Source organism: Staurois parvus, unplaced genomic scaffold, assembly GCF_062004578.1.
Source record: "Staurois parvus isolate SC_StPar_1 unplaced genomic scaffold, SC_StPar_1.0 ptg001270l, whole genome shotgun sequence".
NCBI lineage: Eukaryota > Metazoa > Chordata > Amphibia > Anura > Ranidae > Staurois > Staurois parvus.
This window is the reverse complement of record NW_028319066.1, coordinates 2,514,386-2,531,756: the sequence shown is the minus strand read 5'-3', so window position 1 is coordinate 2,531,756 and position 17,371 is coordinate 2,514,386. Positions and strand designations below refer to the sequence as shown.

At 46.1% G+C, this 17,371-nt stretch overlaps 1 protein-coding gene across 1 annotated transcript in view; it reads left to right on the top strand.

The window, feature by feature from the left end:
• The first annotated feature begins 8,160 nt into the window (after positions 1-8,160).
• The window catches only part of LRRC40 (leucine rich repeat containing 40), a 54,249-nt gene continuing 45,038 nt past the window's right edge, over positions 8,161-17,371 (top strand). Inside the window, exons 1-5 of the mRNA XM_089660767.1 lie at positions 8,161-8,358; positions 9,443-9,624; positions 10,848-10,921; positions 12,599-12,728; positions 14,345-14,468. Of these exons, the coding sequence (XP_089516893.1) occupies positions 8,208-8,358; positions 9,443-9,624; positions 10,848-10,921; positions 12,599-12,728; positions 14,345-14,468 (661 nt within the window). The 5' untranslated portion in view covers positions 8,161-8,207. The remainder of the gene's footprint in view (positions 8,359-9,442; positions 9,625-10,847; positions 10,922-12,598; positions 12,729-14,344; positions 14,469-17,371) is intronic.

The window sequence follows — 17,371 nt, the reverse complement described above, 5'->3', positions numbered from 1 at the left end:
GGAATTTAAAAAGAGGCATGGTGAGTATTTTGCAGATCTCATTTTTTCTCACAAGGTTTTGAAATATAAAAAAAAATAGAAAAAAAATGTTTTTGTTTTTTTTCTTCATTTTCCCAAAACTTATGGCAACAAATGAGATCTGCAAAATACTTACCATGCTTCTTATCAAATTCCTTGGGGTGTCTACTTTCCAAAAAGTGGTCATTTGGGGGGGTTAGGTGCTATCCTGGCATTTCAGGGCCTCCAAAACTGTGATAGGTAGTCTGGAAGAGTAATGAGGAAATAAAGTCCTTTAAAAGCCTGAAGGTGCTTATTGTATTTTGGGGTCCTGTACTTGGCTAGACTGCCAAGTCGTCTCTCACATGTGGTACCCCCATACTCGGGAGAAGTAGCAGAATGTATTTTGGGAGGTAATTCCACATATAACCATGGCATGTGTGAGCAGTAAATCATTTAACTGACAATTTTGTGTAAAAAAAACAATTTTTTTGTCATTTTCCAAAAACTTGTGGTAAAAAAATAAATTCTTAAATTCTTCTGTTGATTCAACATGCCTCTCAGCAAATAGTTTGGGGTGACTACTTTCCAAAAAGGGGTCATTTTGGTGGGTGGGGGCGTTTTATGCCCAGCATTAGAAGTTTATGCCACACATTACTCACTCTTCTAACCACCTGAAGACCAAGGCTTTTCCGACACTTTTTGCTCACATGAAAAAAATCTGTATTTTTTGCTAGGAAATTAATTTAAACCCCCAAATGTTATATTTTTTTTAAAGTAGACACCCTAGTGAATAAAATGGTGGGTACTGCAATTTTTTATGGCACATAGTACTCGCGCAGCGATTTTTCAAAGCAATTTCTTTTTTAAAAATACACTTTTTTTTACTTTTAATGCACAAAAACACAATATATTGGCCAATTATTTGGTAAGATATAAAATATGATGGTATGCCGAGTAAATAGATACCAAACATGACATGCTTTAAAACTGCGCATGCCCCGTGAAATGGTGACAAACTGCATACATTTTTAATATCCATAGGCAATGCTTTAAAAGCCTTTAAAAGCTATCATTTTAGATTTACAGAGGAGGTCTAGTGTTAGAATTACTGCCCTTGTTCTGACATTCACGGTGATACCTCACATGTCTGGTGCAAGCCGACACAGGGTCAACGCTTGTGCACACAGATGTGCGTGCATGGGAGGGGCGAATTTTTTTTAAGTTATTTTGATTTTTTTAATTATTTTTACACTTTACCTTTCGTTTTTTTTTTTTATCACTTTTAATGCTATCACAGGGAATGCAAATATCCCCTATAACTTCAATGGGCATTGTCATATATTCTTTTTTCAGAAATCTGGGTTCTATCAGACTCTAGATATCTCCTCTGCCCTTACATTATCTAATCAAACCAAAATCGGTGTGATCAGATACTTTCCCAATTTACAAATGGCGCTGTTTATATCCTGCGAAACTGAAGTGATGAAATGCTCGTAGCTTCTGAATTCTTAGACTATAGAGATGATTGGCACCATTCTGGTCTCCAATCAGCTCTATGGTCAGCTGGCAGAAACACCGGCTGCATTCTCAGGTTTCCCCAATGGCACGGGACTGCCCGAGAACGCCATGGAAGGCAGCGGGGGAGGGGGGGGGGCATCATATCCTGCTGCTTGTAAAAGCAATCGTGCAGCTAATTAGCCACTAGGATTGCTTTTACATGAAAGCCAATCGCCGGCTGAAAAAAACGATACCAGGATGATGCCTGCAGCTGTAGGCATCATCCTGGTATAACCATTCAAAGTCCAGTGATGTACCAGTATGTCACTGGTCCTTGTTGGGTATATATACTATGTTCTTTTTTTTTGTATGCAGCCTGTGGACTGAATGAAAAAAAGAGAAGAATCTCTGCCAGAAAAAGTGTGTGGTATGCCCACCATTAGAATATACCACCCTCCATCCATCCACTTCTAATGGTGGGCACACATTAGGTCACACTTTGCCACATGCGCCAGTTCCAAGTTTGTACAAATGTCTAAATAGTGGCACGCTTGAATAAAAATTGTCCATGTATAAGTGGTACCCCATATGAAAAAAGGATGACACCAAGTCCCAAACTATCTTGTCACTGCTCCCCATGTAGTCTGGGCATCCAGGGGGCTCCACGTGACTATCTTTTTCCTCGTAAATCCAAAACTTATAAGTATAGCCTGTTGTCCTCTCACAGGTCTTCTACATCTTGACCCCATATCTGGCACGCTTGCAGGGTAGAAATTGTTTGAATGCAAGGCGGCCAGAAAAATTAATGAGGGACTCATCAACGCAGATGTTTTGCTGGGGAGTATAGACATCTGCAAATTTTTGGTTAAGGTGATTTGCGAGGGGCTGAATTTTGTGGAGCCGATCAAATTCAGGGTCACCCCGAGGATGACAGAGTGTATTGTCGCTGAAATGCATAAAACACATTATACTCTCATATCTATGCCTGGCCATGGCAGCAGAGAACACGGGATATGATGAATAGGGTCTGCGGACCAATACAACCACAATTCATTTCTTTTAGTAATGCCCATGTTGAGGGTTAGGCCCAAAAAAAATGTAAATTCGAAAACCGTAATGAGTTTCCATGCGAATGGTCTGGCAAGGTTTGAATTTGGGTTGGCGGCGATAAATTGTTGTGCATATAAATTTCTTAGATCCACAATCAACGCATACAGATATTCCATGAAAAACAGCTCCACAAATTAAGGGGAGTAGTTAAATAAAATTTTTCCACCTGAATTCCGGGTTGGGTAGTGAATGGGGGAAGTACAGCTGCTGCAGAATTTGTGTGCTGTCAATCGGGATTTGCAAGCACATCCGGAAGGATACTAGGAGCTCTATAGGCCTGTGTGCGATTTCTTGGTGGTTGCGGGACAATACTTGTGCTCGCCACCGCATTGGCTTGTACTGCACTTATGGGACTCGCCACATCACCAAGTCATACTGCAGTGCTGGTATTATTATTATTATACAGGATTTATATAGTGCCAACAGTTTGCTCAGCGCTTTACAGTATAATGGGAGACAATACAGCAACAATACAGTTCAATACAAGAGGGTCAGGAGGGCCCTGGTCCTGGGAGCTTACAATCTAAGAGATATGTGAAAGACCAAGATGTACTAGACCGCTGGTACTCACCAGTTCACCAAAAGGTAGCGCAGCACTAGTACTGGCACTCTGCTGCATATGAGAGTCATCAAAATTTACAGGCAAGTGCTAACAGAGATCAGGCCTGATTCTGCGAACACTGCAGTTTTGTGTGCAATGTATCAAGTGAGAGTGACAATGACCTACTGACACTGCACTTGCTGGGGAGAAGAGGGGGGGGGTAAGCATAGGGGCTAAATGCAGGTGTTGGCAGATGCCAGGGCTGATCCCACTAACGCTGCATTTTTGGGGAAGCTATACTAATGTGAACGCTGGCATAGTGCTGATCTGATCAAAGATATTGATTTGTTCAGACACTATACTAGCAATGGAGGTTTATTGTGCATGAGCGTGTTCCTGGCAGTCAAGGGGTTAAATGTATTGTCTGGTGTACTGAGGGACAATCTGACTCTATCTGGGAGGGGCGTGAAAACCACAGGAGCACAAATCACGTATGTATATATATATATGTGATTTTGCGCACCCATGCCGCCCTGTAGCAGTATTTCCACTATAGAGCGGTCAGGAAGCGGTTACAGAAGCGGTTTGTGTTACGTCGCTGCGTTACTTAACTGAAAATTGCGCAGTCATGCAACACTGCACCCAAATTAAATTTACATCCTTTTTTCCCACGAATTGAGCTTTCTTTCGGTGGTATTTGATCTCCTGAGCGTTTTTTATTTTTTGTGCTATAAAAAAAAGGCTGACAATTTTGAGAAAAAAAACAATATTTTGGACTTTTTGCTATAAAACATGTCCAGTAAAAAATTAAAAAATCAAATTTCAGCCAAAATGTATTCTGCGACATGTCTTTGCTAAACAAAATCCCAATACGTGTAAATTAATTGGTTTTCGTGAAAGTTTTAGCATCTAGAAATGGTGAGAAAGATACTGGGATTTTTTTTTTATACTAATAATGGCGGCGATCATCGACTTATTGCGGGACTGCGGTGGACATTTTGACATTGGGGGGAACTGACTTTGGGTCACTGACATCCCCAGTGACACCAATACAGTGATCAGTGCAAAAAAAAAAAACACTGACACTGTACTAATGGCAGTGGGGAGGAAGGGGTTAACTTTTTTAGGCAATCAAAGGGTTAACTGTGTGAGGGGAGTGTTTTACTAGTGGGCATTGGTGGGGTGTACATCACAGGAACACACTGATCCCGAGAGCTAAACTCCGCTCTCAGGAACAGTGTGTTAGGAACTGACAGGGAGCAGAGCTGCATTGAAAACAAAGCAGCTATGCTCTGTGTCACTGTTTGCCGGCAATCGCCAGGACCCGGCGGGTAATGACCATCCGGGACACGGTGATTGACACCCGCAGCCGCGATCGACGGCATAGGTAGGGCGGTCGCACACCTTGCACGCGCCCCCTACCTGTTTTGCAAAATGACGTTTTAAAACGTGATTTTGCACAGCGGTGCCACCCTGTGGCTGTTTTTATACAGAGGCTGCTCGGCAAGCAGTTAATAATAATAATAATAATAATAAAAAAAATCAATAGATATACTGCTACAGGGTGACATGGATGCGCAAAATCACCTATATATATGTGATTTTGTATTTCCAGGTAGGGGGAGCGCACTTGCCCTACCCTCGCCACCATTCACGACCGCATCTGTCAATCACCGGGTCCTGCCCGGTAATTACCCGCCAGCGCCCGGTGATTTCTGAGGATCTCCGACGGGGAGGAGGGCTACTTTGTTTACTAACAGTCCTCCTCCCTGTTAGCTCGGGCACACTGCTCTGGATGGCTGTGCACAGCACAGCCATCCAGAGCAGTGTGATTACAGTGAAGCACCAACACACTGCCCCCCTTAGTAAAACACTCTCAGCACATAGTTAACACTTTGATCGGCCCTCATGTTAACCCCTTCCTGCCTAGTGCCATTTGTACAGTGTCAGTGCTTTTTTTTAGCACTGATCACTGTATTGGTGTCACTGGCAATGTCAGTGACACCAAGTCAGTTCCCCCCCCAGTGTCAGAATGTCCGCCGCAGGTTCGCTATAAGTTGCTGATCGCCGCCATTACTAGTAAAAAAAAACTTCCAGTATATATACCACCATTTGTAAATGCTATAAGTTTCACGTAAACCAATTCATTTACTGGGATTTTTTTTTAGCACAGACATGTAGCAGAATACATTTTGTACTAAATTTATGATCAAATTTGATTTTTTACATTTTTTTACTGGATATGTTTAATAGCAAAAAGTCCAAAATATTGTTTTTTTCTCAAAATTGTCGGGTTTTTTTTTATAGCACAAAAAATAAAAAACACACAGGTGATCAAATACCATACAAACAAAGCTTAATTCATGGGAAAAAAAGGCCAAACATTTAATTTGGGTGCAGCGTTCCATGACCGCGCAATTGTCAGTTAATATAACGCAGAGCCGTAACGCAAAAAATGGCCTGGTCAGGAAGGGGGGGGGGGGGGATCCCCTGGAGGGCAAGTGGTTAATAATAATAATAATTTATCTAATTTTTTAAGGTTAGGGGTTAATTATTATTATTTATTTATCATGATTTTTATTTATATGTGTATTTATTTTACATTTATGTATTCATATTATTACAAATAAAAAAAAAACATTTTTATTTAAGCAGAAAATTGCACAAAATTGCTTGACAGCTCGCAAAAATGCGCCAATCGCACGTTTCTATTCTTTTGTATGAGAATAAAAACACGCCAAAAATGTGCAAATCTGTCCAATTTGAGCTACAAAAGTAGCTCCAAAACTTTTTCGAGCTTCAGGTGTGCTTCTTCAGGCAACTTGGAGTGGAGATGTGAACCATCTCTATGAGAAATATTCACTTTTTCCCGCTGAGCGTTTTGGAGCTTCGTGCTACAATACTCTGAGGTGTGAATACGGACTAACTCAGGCATTTAGGCAGAAGCAGGGGCGGACTGACAACTCTTGGGGCCCCTGGGCAATAGGGGATCATGGGGCCCCTGCAAGGCGGACTGACCATTTGGAAACTCGGGCACTGCCCGTGGGCCTGGGGTCAGTAGGTGGCCCCATGAGATGCCCCTGGTACCTTTTTTATAGGCTTTTTTGAGTTTGGGCAAGGACACAGAGGCCCCATGATCCACTATTGCCCGGGGACCTCATGAGTTGTCAGTCCACCCCTGGGCCTCTGTGTCCTTGCCCAAACTAAAAAAAGCCTATGAAAAAGGTACCAGGAGCATCTCATGGGGCCCCCTACTGACCCCGGGCCCTCGGGCAGTGCCCCAGTTTCCAAATGGTCAGTCTGCCTCTGGGCAGAAGGGTGTACTTAGCTGAGAAAGCTCCTCCTCCCTTTCTCCAGATGAAAGAAAAAAAATTTTCATGGAGATGGGATGATGGGATGTATGATGTTATTTTTGGCCTAGGTCAGAAACCAGGAAGCAACTAAAGAAATGTAAAAAAACAAGAAAAAGTTTATAATAGGTAAATATACCTTCCTATCTATTCACTAAAGCTGACAGCACAAGCGTTAAAAACAGTTCATGTTGATATTGATGGATGACGAGTTTGATTTGTATTGATTTAAGAATGAACAGAAATTCTTCCCGAGTTCCAAAAAAGTCATTTCTGTATCCTATGTACTGTGTGATATCAAACGGGCACAAAGCCGGGCTCTCTGGCGGCATCTAGTGGTAGCAGTTCATTGGTGTCAGGTTTGTGCTCTCTAGCGGCATCTTGTGGTTTTGACTGGGCAGTGACAGGTCTCTGCTCTATAGCGCCATCTAGGGGCAGTGGTGAGGCAGTGTCAGGTGTGTGCTCTCTAGCGGCATCTTGTGGTTTTGACTGGGCAGTGACAGGTCTCTGCTCTATAGCGCCATCTAGGGGCAGTGGTGAGGCAGTGTCAGGTGTGTGCTCTCTAGCGGCATCTTGTGGTTGCGGCTGGGTGGTGACAGGTCTCTGCTCTATAGCGGCATCTAGGGGCGGAGGTGGGGCAGTGTCAGGTGTGTGCTCTCTAGCGGCACCTTGTGGTTGCGGCTGGGTGGTGACAGGTCTCTGTTCTATAGCGGCATCTAGGGGCAGAGATGGGGTAGTGTCAGGTGTGTGCTCTCTAGAGGCATCTTGTGGTAGCGACTGGGTGGTGACAGGTCTCTGCTCTATAGCGGCATCTAGGGGCGGAGGTCGGGTAGTGTCAGGTGTGTGCTCTCTAGCGGCATCTTGTGGTAACGAGTGGGTGGTGACAGGTGTCTGCTCTATAGCGTCATCTAGGGGCGGAGGTGGGGCAGTGTCAGGTGTGTGTTCTCTAGCGGCATCTTGTGGTAACGACTGGGTGGTGACAGGTGTCTGCTCTATAGCGTCATCTAGGGGCGGAGGTGGGGCAGTGTCAGGTGTGTGTTCTCTAGCGGCATCTTGTGGTTGCGGCTGGGTGGTGACAGGTCTCTGCTCTATAGCGGCATCTAGGGGGAGAGGCGAGCAGTGTCAGGTGTGTGCTCTCTAGCGGGATCTTGTGGTTGCGGCTAGGTGATGACAGGTCTCTGCTCTATAGCAGCATCTAGGGGCAGAGATGGGGCAGTGTCAGGTGTGTGCTCTCTAGCGGCATCTTGTGGCTGCGGCTGAGCGGTGACAGCTCTCGGCTCTATAGCGGCATCTAGGGGCAGAGATGGGGCAGTGTCAGGTGTGTGCTCTCTAGCGGCATCTTGTGGTTGCGGCTGAGCGGTGACAGGTCTCGGCTCTATAGCGGCATCTAGGGGCAGAGATGGGGCAGTGTCAGGTGTGTGCTCTCTGACGGCATCTTGTGGTTGCGGCTAGGTGGTGACAGGTCTCTGCTCTATAGCGGCATCTAGGGGCAGAGGTCGGGCAGTGTCACGTTTGTGCTCTCTAGCAGCATCTTGTGGTTGTGACTGGGCATTGACAGGTCTCTGCTCTATAGCGGCATCTAGGGGCAGAGGCGGGGCAGTGTCAGGTGTGTGCTTTCTAGCGGCACCTGGTGGCGGCGATCAGTACTGTCAGGTGTGGGCGGGGTCCGCAGTTTGAACCGGGCGGCTGGCAGCACGCTGTCCGGGGACATGTCTCGGTTCGGGCGGGGAGGGAGAGCTCCGGATCCCCGGGCTGGGTTCCGGGACCAGAAGGAGAAGGAGCCGCCGGTTCCCCAGGGATTGATCAATGCGGCCCGGAAGAGCGGACAGCTGAACCTTTCCGGGAGAGGCCTGAGCGAGGGTGAGAGACGGGGGGGGGGTCTGCGGGTGATAGGTGTAATAATGGGGTGTCTGCGGGTGATAGGAACAAGAATGGGGTGTCTGCGGGTGATGGGAACAAGAATGGGGTGTCTGCGGGTGATGGGAACAAGAATGGGGTGTCTGCGGGTGATAGGAACAAGAATGGGGTGTCTGCGGGTGATGGGAACAAGAATGGGGTGTCTGCGGGTGATGGGAACAAGAATGGGGTGTCTGTGGGTGTTAGGTGTAATAATGGCGTGTCTGCGGGTGATGGGAACAAGAATGGGGTGTCTGTGGGTGTTAGGTGTAATAATGGGGTGTCTGCAGGTGATAGGAACAAGAAGGGGGGGTCTGCGGGTGATAGGTGTAATAGTGGGGTGTTTGCGGTGGATAGGTGTAATAATGGGGTGTCTGTGCATGATAGGAACAAGAATGGGGTGTCTGCGGGTGAAAGGTGTAGTAATGGGGTGCCTGTGCATGATAGAAACAAGAATGGGGTGTCTGTGGGTGATAGAAACAAGAATGGGGTGTCTGCGGGTAATAGAAACAAGAATGGGGTGTCTGCGGGTGATAGGAACAAGAATGGGGTGTCTGCGGGTGATAGGAACAAGAATGGGGTGTCTGCGGGTGATAGGAACAAGAATGGGGTGTCTGCGGGTGATAGGAACAAGAATGGGGTGTCTGCGGGTGATCGGAACAAGAATGGGGTGTCTGTGGGTGATAGGTGTAATAATGGGGTGTGTGTGGGCAGTAGGTGTAATAATGGGGGGGGTGGTAGGTGTAATGGGGTGTCTATGGGTAAAAGATGTAATAATGGGGTGTGTGTGGGTGGTAGGTGTAATAATGGGGGGGTGCGGTAGGTGTAATAATGGGGTGTCTATGGGTGATAGGTATAATAATGGGGTGTCTATGGGTGATAGGTATAATAATGGGGTGTCTATGGGTGATAGGTATAATAATGGGGTGTCTCTGGGTGATGTAGCCATATCGGAGTGTGTGTGGATGATCGGTGGTCCCCGGGGGGGAGGTTACACATGGAGGGTGTTTAGATCTCAGCCCCTCCTCATGTTGCGTCTCCCCCGCAGTGCCGTCGAGCGTCTGGCGGATAAATGTGGACACCCCGGAGGAGGCGCACACCAACGTGCAGTTCGGTGGGACGGACCGATGGTGGGAACAGACCGACCTGACCAAGCTGATCCTGGCCTCCAACAAACTGCAGTCCCTGTCGGAGGAGCTCCGCCTGCTGCCGGCTCTGGTGGTGTTGGATGTAAGACCGGAGTTCACCGATAAGCAGCCGTGTACTGTACTGTGACATCACAGCGTCCAATCATAGACCACACAGCACAGGAACTGTCATCAGTCCCAGCATAGGGAGTCTGAAGAAGGAGCGAAAATAGCTAAACAGGAAGTGAGAGGAAATCCCTGCAAATTAAGGGAATTCTTTGGGATCCCACAAGTCACCAGAACTAGTGTCCCCATTGGAAGATTTCCCCTCTATGACTTTTTTGGGGACAACCCACATTTTTGGTTTTTCTTTTACTTTCTATGATAATGTTAACCAGGACAAATAGAGAGGGGGAATCTCCATAATGGGGGCACAGACGGCAATAAATACCTGGCAGGTGTTCTAATCCCTCTCCATTCCATCCAAAACTTAAAAAAAAAAAGTTTTGCCTTTAGTTATTCTTTAGTCATAGAATACAAAGCTTCCTGTGAATGGTTGAGTGACGCTCAGCTTGACTCTTCTGTTCTGGGTGTCCTTGTCTCACTGCCTGCAGAGCCCTGTATACGTTGGGGTTAATTAAAGGCAAATAGTCTGTGCACTTTGTAAGTTCTGTTGCAGTCTGCAAGGGCATTTGCTCCAGAATTTAGTCAATGAGTTGAAGCTTCACTTTGCAAAGAACACCCAATCACATGCAAGGAAAATAAAAAAAAACAGCATTTTTGCTTGCACATGATTGGATGATGGAAGTTAGCAGAGCTTCATCTCTACAAAGTTTTCGAGCAAATGCCCTTGCAGAGGTTACAGTCTATTGGAATTTAGTAAATCAACCCTTATATGTAGCTGAGGCTACATACAAGTCATACAGAGCATCCAGGAAGGTCACCTGTTAGTGCAGCAAATTATTTATTTCGGCCAGCTTGGCCGAAATATCCATTAAGGCTTTAACAAGAATCCTACCGTCCCCCTCACTCTCCCTACTGTCGCCCAATCTGGGCTTCGGAAACTTTGGCAATAACAAGTCAAACAGCATCCGGTTATGGTTGTTATTTATTATTATTATTATTATACAGTATTTATAAAGCGCCAATAGTTCGCTCAGCGCTGTACATTACAAAGGGGGACAGAACATGTGACAGAACAATACCAATACAATGCAAAACATGAGGGGATCGAGGGCCCTGCTCTTTCGAGCTTACAATCTAGGAGGGAGGGGATGGAACAGATATCGGAGAAAAGTCATTTTCTGAAGATTTTTGTGTTTCTAGGTTCATGACAATCTGCTGCCGGAACTTCCCAGAGAGATCGGGGAGCTGGTGAATCTTCAAAGGCTGAATATAAGGTATGGCCTACTTTGTAATTCTGCTCCAGGGGCGGACTGACAACTCATGGGGCCCCCAGACAATAGGGGATCATGGGGCCCCTGTGTCCTTGCCCAAACTCAAAAAAGCCTATGAAAAAAGTACCAGGGGCATCTCATGGGGCCCCCTACTGACCCCGGGCCCTGGGGCAGTGCCCGAGTTTCCAAATGGTCAGTCCGCCCCTGTTCTGCTCTTATTAAATGTTGCTCTCCGCTTAAATCTGTAATATATATATATATATCTCATACAGGGGCGGACTGACCATTTGGAAAGTCGGGCACTGCCCCAGGGCCCGGGGTCAGTAGGGGGCCCCATGAGATGCCCCTGGTACCTTTTTAATAGGCTTTTTTGAGTTTGGGCAAGGACACAGGGGCCCCATGATCCCTTATTGCCCGGGGGCCCCATGAGTTGTCAGTCCACCCCTGATCTCATACATACAGTGGTACCTCGGTTTATGAATGCCTTGGTTAACATAATTTTCGGCTTACGAATGAAAATCTATTGAAAATAATGCCTCGGTTTGCTAATTTTTCACTAATTCTTTCCGCAATACGAAGTGTATGTTGGTGCCGATTTTTAAATGCAATTGCCGGCTTTTTGTTTTTTCTTTACTATCGTTTACAAGACTAGCTGTCACTTTCCCCGGAGTTACAGGAAACTTTGTTTCTTTTAAGACAATAAAAGGAAACATTGTTTCTCTTAACTTGGGGAAAATAAACTAAAAGAAAACTTTCACTCTGTTACCTGGGGGGGAAAGTGACAGCTGAGTTGTAGTGAAGAAAAAAAAAAAGCTGTAATTACATTTAAAAACCAGCACCATAATAAATAAAAAACACGGCGTGGGGTCCCCCCCCCCCAAAATCCATACCAGACACTTATAGGAGAACGCAGCCCGTCAGGTCAGGAAAGGGGGGGGGGACACGAGCGAGGGCCCCCCACCTTCTGAGCCATACCAAGCCACATGCCTTCAACATGGAGGGGTGTTTTGGGGCATGCACCTGGTTCCCATGTTGATGGGGAGAAGGGTCTCTTCCCCACAACCCTGGCCGGTGTTTGTGAGGGTCTGCAGGCAGGGGGCTTATCAGAATCTGGAAGCACCCTTTAACAAGGGTGCCCCCAGATCCTGCCCCCCCCTCCCCATGTGAATGAGTATGGGGTACATGATAGCTCTGCCCATTCACAAAAAACAAAAAGTGTAGTGCGAAAAAAGACAGGACACGGTCTTTGACAAGTCCTTTAATAACAGAATGTCCCCCGCAGTAGATCCAACTTCAATCACGATGTCCGCCGCTGACCCGAAAAAAAAAAATCCCGTTCCCGATGATCTGCCTGCTCCGTTGGTTTGACAGTTCTTAAATATGTAAGGGGTGGGACCACCCAGGGACAAACTCTATTGTGCAAAAATAAACAAAATGCAAATACACCGAGACGTCATCGCGTCAGCACCGCTGTCTAGATCAGAGAGGATTGCCCAGCCCTGAGTCAAACATAAAGAGGACCTCGTAGGGTCATGTGACTGACCTGAACACGTTATAAAAGGTAAGCATAAACACAAATTGGGGGGGAGAGCACAAAAGTTAGTCTTTCAGGTTTTTAATAAGATTTGAATTTTTTTCTTTATTTTAAATCTGGCTTGTCCGTATTTCTTTCTAACAAAGTCACAATAAGTTGAAGAGTCTTCCAGAAGAGCTGGCCCAGCTACAGAACCTCAAGAGTCTTCTTCTTCATCACAACCAGTTAGAGGAGGTCCCTAACTCCATGGGTCAGCTGACCGCTCTGGAGGAAATGGTAAGCTATTTATAATGATGGAAAGATGGTCCGGTAAAGCCCAACTCTGCCAAAAAATGTTCTTCCCATGCAATGGGGCTGTGCCTGCACTGCACGGGTCAACTGCTTGTTTTGTATAGGGGTGAGCAAAAAGCTTATACTCACCCGGTCCTTCGATCTTCTGGAAAACGGCGCTTTCCCACGGTCCATCAGTGGACTGTTCCTGGTCTATGGAGCCTGCTGTGGGCATGATGACGTCAGGATTGGTCTGCTATGCAAGACCAATGGAGCATGGGGGTGTCAGACTGTTCTTGTGCTGGGAGGATCAGAGGATAAGGTGAGTATATCTACGCTCTCCTATCCCCTAGAAAAAGACAAGCAGTTAAAGGAGAAGTACAGCTAAAGCTCTTTTTCTCAGTCGGCTGATTTCACTCAGCCAGTCCATGCTGGGGAAAGATGCTGACTTTAAAGTTGGGGTCCACCCCAGAGTCTGGAGCAGCACCTAGCTCAGCCTCTCAGCAATCCCCTTAGAGCCTGAGCCAACCGATCCCTACCTGTCTACAGCCCAGCCCTTCACTGAGCCTGGGGGAACAGAGCAGAGTTCTCTGCTCATAGTAGGCTGTGAGAACTCAGCGATCACGTGATCGCTGAGTTCTCACCCCTAGAGCCGGCAGGGGACAGATGCAGCTTCGAAGCGATGCTGCACCCACCTAGGTGAGTATGATATTCATATTTTTTATTTTTAAACTAAATCCCATACTTCTTTTTTACCTTGTGTGGGGCGGGTACAGCTCCAATGCTTGAGAATTGTTTTTTGCCTGGAGTGTGGGGGAAAAAAAAAACCCATAAACATACTGTACATTCTCACCTAGAAGGCTGTATCAGTGTTCCCATGGTTGGCTTATAGTGGTGTGCTGAAAGGCTGAGCCAGCTGCTGGTCAGGCATCTAGGCAGATCCCGACATTATTGTCAGGATCTCTGCAGAGCCTGTATTGGTTCTGTGACGTCAGCCAACAGTGGGATTTAGCCCACTGTCAGCTGAGTCTGAATCACAGGAGCGCAGAACTACAGGACCCACAGGAGAAGTATGCTTAAAAGAGCTTTGGCCATACTTCTCTTTTAAAAGCACAAACCACCTTTAAGTCTGTTTCATATTACAACCATATTTGGGTTCTAACATGAAGCATGATTGCCTACACTAACCCCAATCTGACCTCCCCTCTCCCCACCTGAATTGTGGGGTGCATCAAATTGGAGAATTGGATCCATTAAGTGTGACTCTGCCTGCATTGTAATCTCAGCAGTTCTACGGGTACATTGACTACACTGCCTGATACTGAGCCACCCGCTGTTGTGGAACTACCAGTCCCATGAGGCGTTGCAAGGCTGGCAGTTACAAACATGACTCCCACAGGCAGAGGCACAATGGGACTTGTAGTTCTTCAACAGATGGAGGGCTGCAAGTTTGACACCCCTGGGCTAGAGGGATAATCTTCAATTGTGTACATGTAAAAGCAATCCTAAAATATAGAACAAAAAAAAAAAATGAAAGTCGCCTTCAACGTACCTTTTATGCACAGATAAGCACTTACTAGAAATGTACTATAGTTTCCTTTAACACGGCGATAATATTGCAGGACTTCTCCAATAACAGTCTGAGGAGCCTTTCGAGCTGTCTTGGGGCCCTCACCTACCTCACCCGGCTGAACTTATCCAACAACAAGCTGAAGGTCCTTCCTCCGGAGATCAGCCACATGAAGAGTAAGATGGACTCTTTTATTTTCCTATATAGATATAGATGTTGTTTTTTAATCGCATAACACTCACTGGGCACACAGGATGGATATCAGACGGGCACTGATAGGCAGCACTGACTGGCACCATTGATAGGCGGCACTGACTGGTACTGATAGGTGGCACTGAAAGGCAGCTCAGATGGACACTATATGGCATTGATGTGGCACTGATGGGCACTGGCAGGTGGCAATGATCAGCACTGACAACAGGCATTGAAGGACTCTGACAGATGGCACTGATGGGGCTACATTGATCATCGGAGAACACTGATCATCAGTATAGATGCCCCCTCTGAGGAATGCTGATTACTGGCTCTCCTCTCCACTGTCAGTGTGACAGCTCGTGAGGAGAGAAATGCCGATAACCGGAATTTCCTTATTTACATGCGATCAGCTGTCATTGGACACAGCTGATCACATGACTGAGCCGAAGTCTTTGGCTCTTTCCGTTGATCAGTGATCTGCTGTGTCCGTGCCCCCGGAGCCATGCACACACGGTTAGAGTGGGAGGACGTCGTATGACGTCCTCCCAGAACGAGAGAACCGCCTTGCACCCACATTACCGTATATGGCGGGCGGAAGGCAGTTAAAAAAAAAATGTGGAGAAGACCAATTACCTTTTACAGATGTTTTCCTATACCAAGGATAGGAGGGGGGGGGGGATCCAGAGGCTGCTTAAGGAAAACAGGAATGCGGGGTAAGGAAAGAGGAGGAAGGGGGAAGAAGTTAACCATGGAGATGGTGGGGGGTGATATTGCTCATTAGAGTTGAAGGATGCTGAAAGGGGTAAGTAAACCAGGGTAGACAGATTAGAAAAACTAGTGCTGTGTTTTCAATTCCCTTCCTTCTCCACACCCACCATTGGGTGCTCTTTTGACATGAGAATTGCTTTTGATGCCTCCTTTGGCAGCTCTTAGGAGACAGTAGACTGGTTCTGGATTCCACCCTTGGCTACCACTAGCACACACACATTGACTTTGCATGCCCTCTCTCCCTTGCAGGCTAAGGGCCCCCTATACATATGCACACACATACTAGGGTCCGTTTAGACAGGATCCACTTAATCTATGAGCACGTCTTTGGAGTTTGGGAAGAAGCTGGAGACCCTGGAGGAAGCCAATGCCAGCACAGACAGAACATGCAAACTGAATGCAGATAGTGTCGTGGCTGGGATTGGAACTGAGAACCTCAATGTTTCAAGGCAGTACTAATCAATGACCCACTGTGACTAGCCCATTTTATATTAACCACTTGCCGCCCTGCCACTGTAGAAATACAGCGGCAGGGCGGCACGGGCAGGCAAAACCACGTTTTAAAATGTGTGTTTTGTAAACAGATAGGGGGCGTGTGAGGCGCGCCGCCGCCCTATCTGTCCCGCCGATCACCGCCGCGGATGTCAGTCGCCGGATCACAGCCAGTCCTTACCGACTGTTTTCCGGCGATCGGTGGCAAACAGTGACAGACAGCACAGCTGCAGTAGCTGTGCTTTCTGTCACTTCCCTGACAGCTCAAGGACGAGCTGATCGAGAAAGAAGAGTTTCTCTCTCTCGATCAGCGGTGTCCCGTGCAGCACACACTCCCGCCCCCTAGTAAAACACTCCCCTCACACAGATAACCCTTCCCTGCAAAATAAAGTTAACCCCTTCCTCCCCAGTGCCATTAGTACAGTGTCAGTGTTTTTTTTTTTTGCACTGATCACTATATTAGTGTTTTTGGGGATGTCAGTGACCCCAAGTCAGTACCCCCCAATGTCAGAATGTCCGCCGCAGTCCTGCCATAAGTCGCTGGTCGCTGCCATAATTCGCTGATCGCTGCCATTATTAGTATAAAAAAAACCTAAAAATCCCAGTATCTTTCCCACCATTTGTAAATGCTATAACTTTAACGTAAACCAATTAATTTACACGTATTGGTTTTTTTTGTTTAGCAAAGACATGTCGCAGAATGCATTTTGGTAGAAATTTATGACTAAATTTGATTTTTGCATTTTTTTTTTACTGGACATGTTTTATAGCAAAAAGTCCAAAATATTGTTTTTTTTTGCTCAAAATTGTCAGCCTTTTTTTTTATAGCGCAAAAAATAAAAACCGCACAGGCGATCAAATACCACCAAAAGAAAGCTCAATTTGTGGGGAAAAAAAGGATGTAAATTATGTACCATATTGCATGACCGCGCAATTGTCCGTTAAACTAGCGCAGCACTGTATAGCAGAAAAATGGCGTAAATTGCAGTATTTATACCATTGTTTGTAGACGCTATAACTTCCACACAAAGCAATCAATATACACTCATTGGGATTTTTTTTTACCAAAAACATGGAGCAGAATACATTTTGGCCTAAATTTATAACTAGCTTTGAGTTTACTATATATTTTTTATAGCTGAAAGTAAAAAATATTGTTTTTCTTCAAAATTTTTGGCTTTTTTTGTTTATAGCGTGAAAAATAAAAAGCGCACATATGATCAAATACCACCGAAAGAAAGCTCTATTTGTGTGAAAAAAAGGACGTAAATTTCGTTTGGGTGCAGCATTGCATGACCGCGCAATTATCAGTTGAATTAGTGCAGCGCCGAGTAGCAAAAAAGAGGCCTGGTCATTAAGGGGGGTAAATCCTCTGGAGCTCAAGTGGTTAAAGTGAAGCTCCAACAAAAAGGGGAAGTTCAGCTTTGATCCCATGAGGGATCAGGTACCAAATTTTGACAGATACGCACTCCCACTTCCAATGCGACCGCCTAGGTGATCGGAAGCAGAAGTTGTTCTCCCTCCCCGTAGTGTTCTGGAACATGTGACAGGTCCCAGAAGACTAGGGGACCATTCACAAGGCACACTACTCCCGCATGTGCTGTGGGCACTTGGCTGTGAAGCC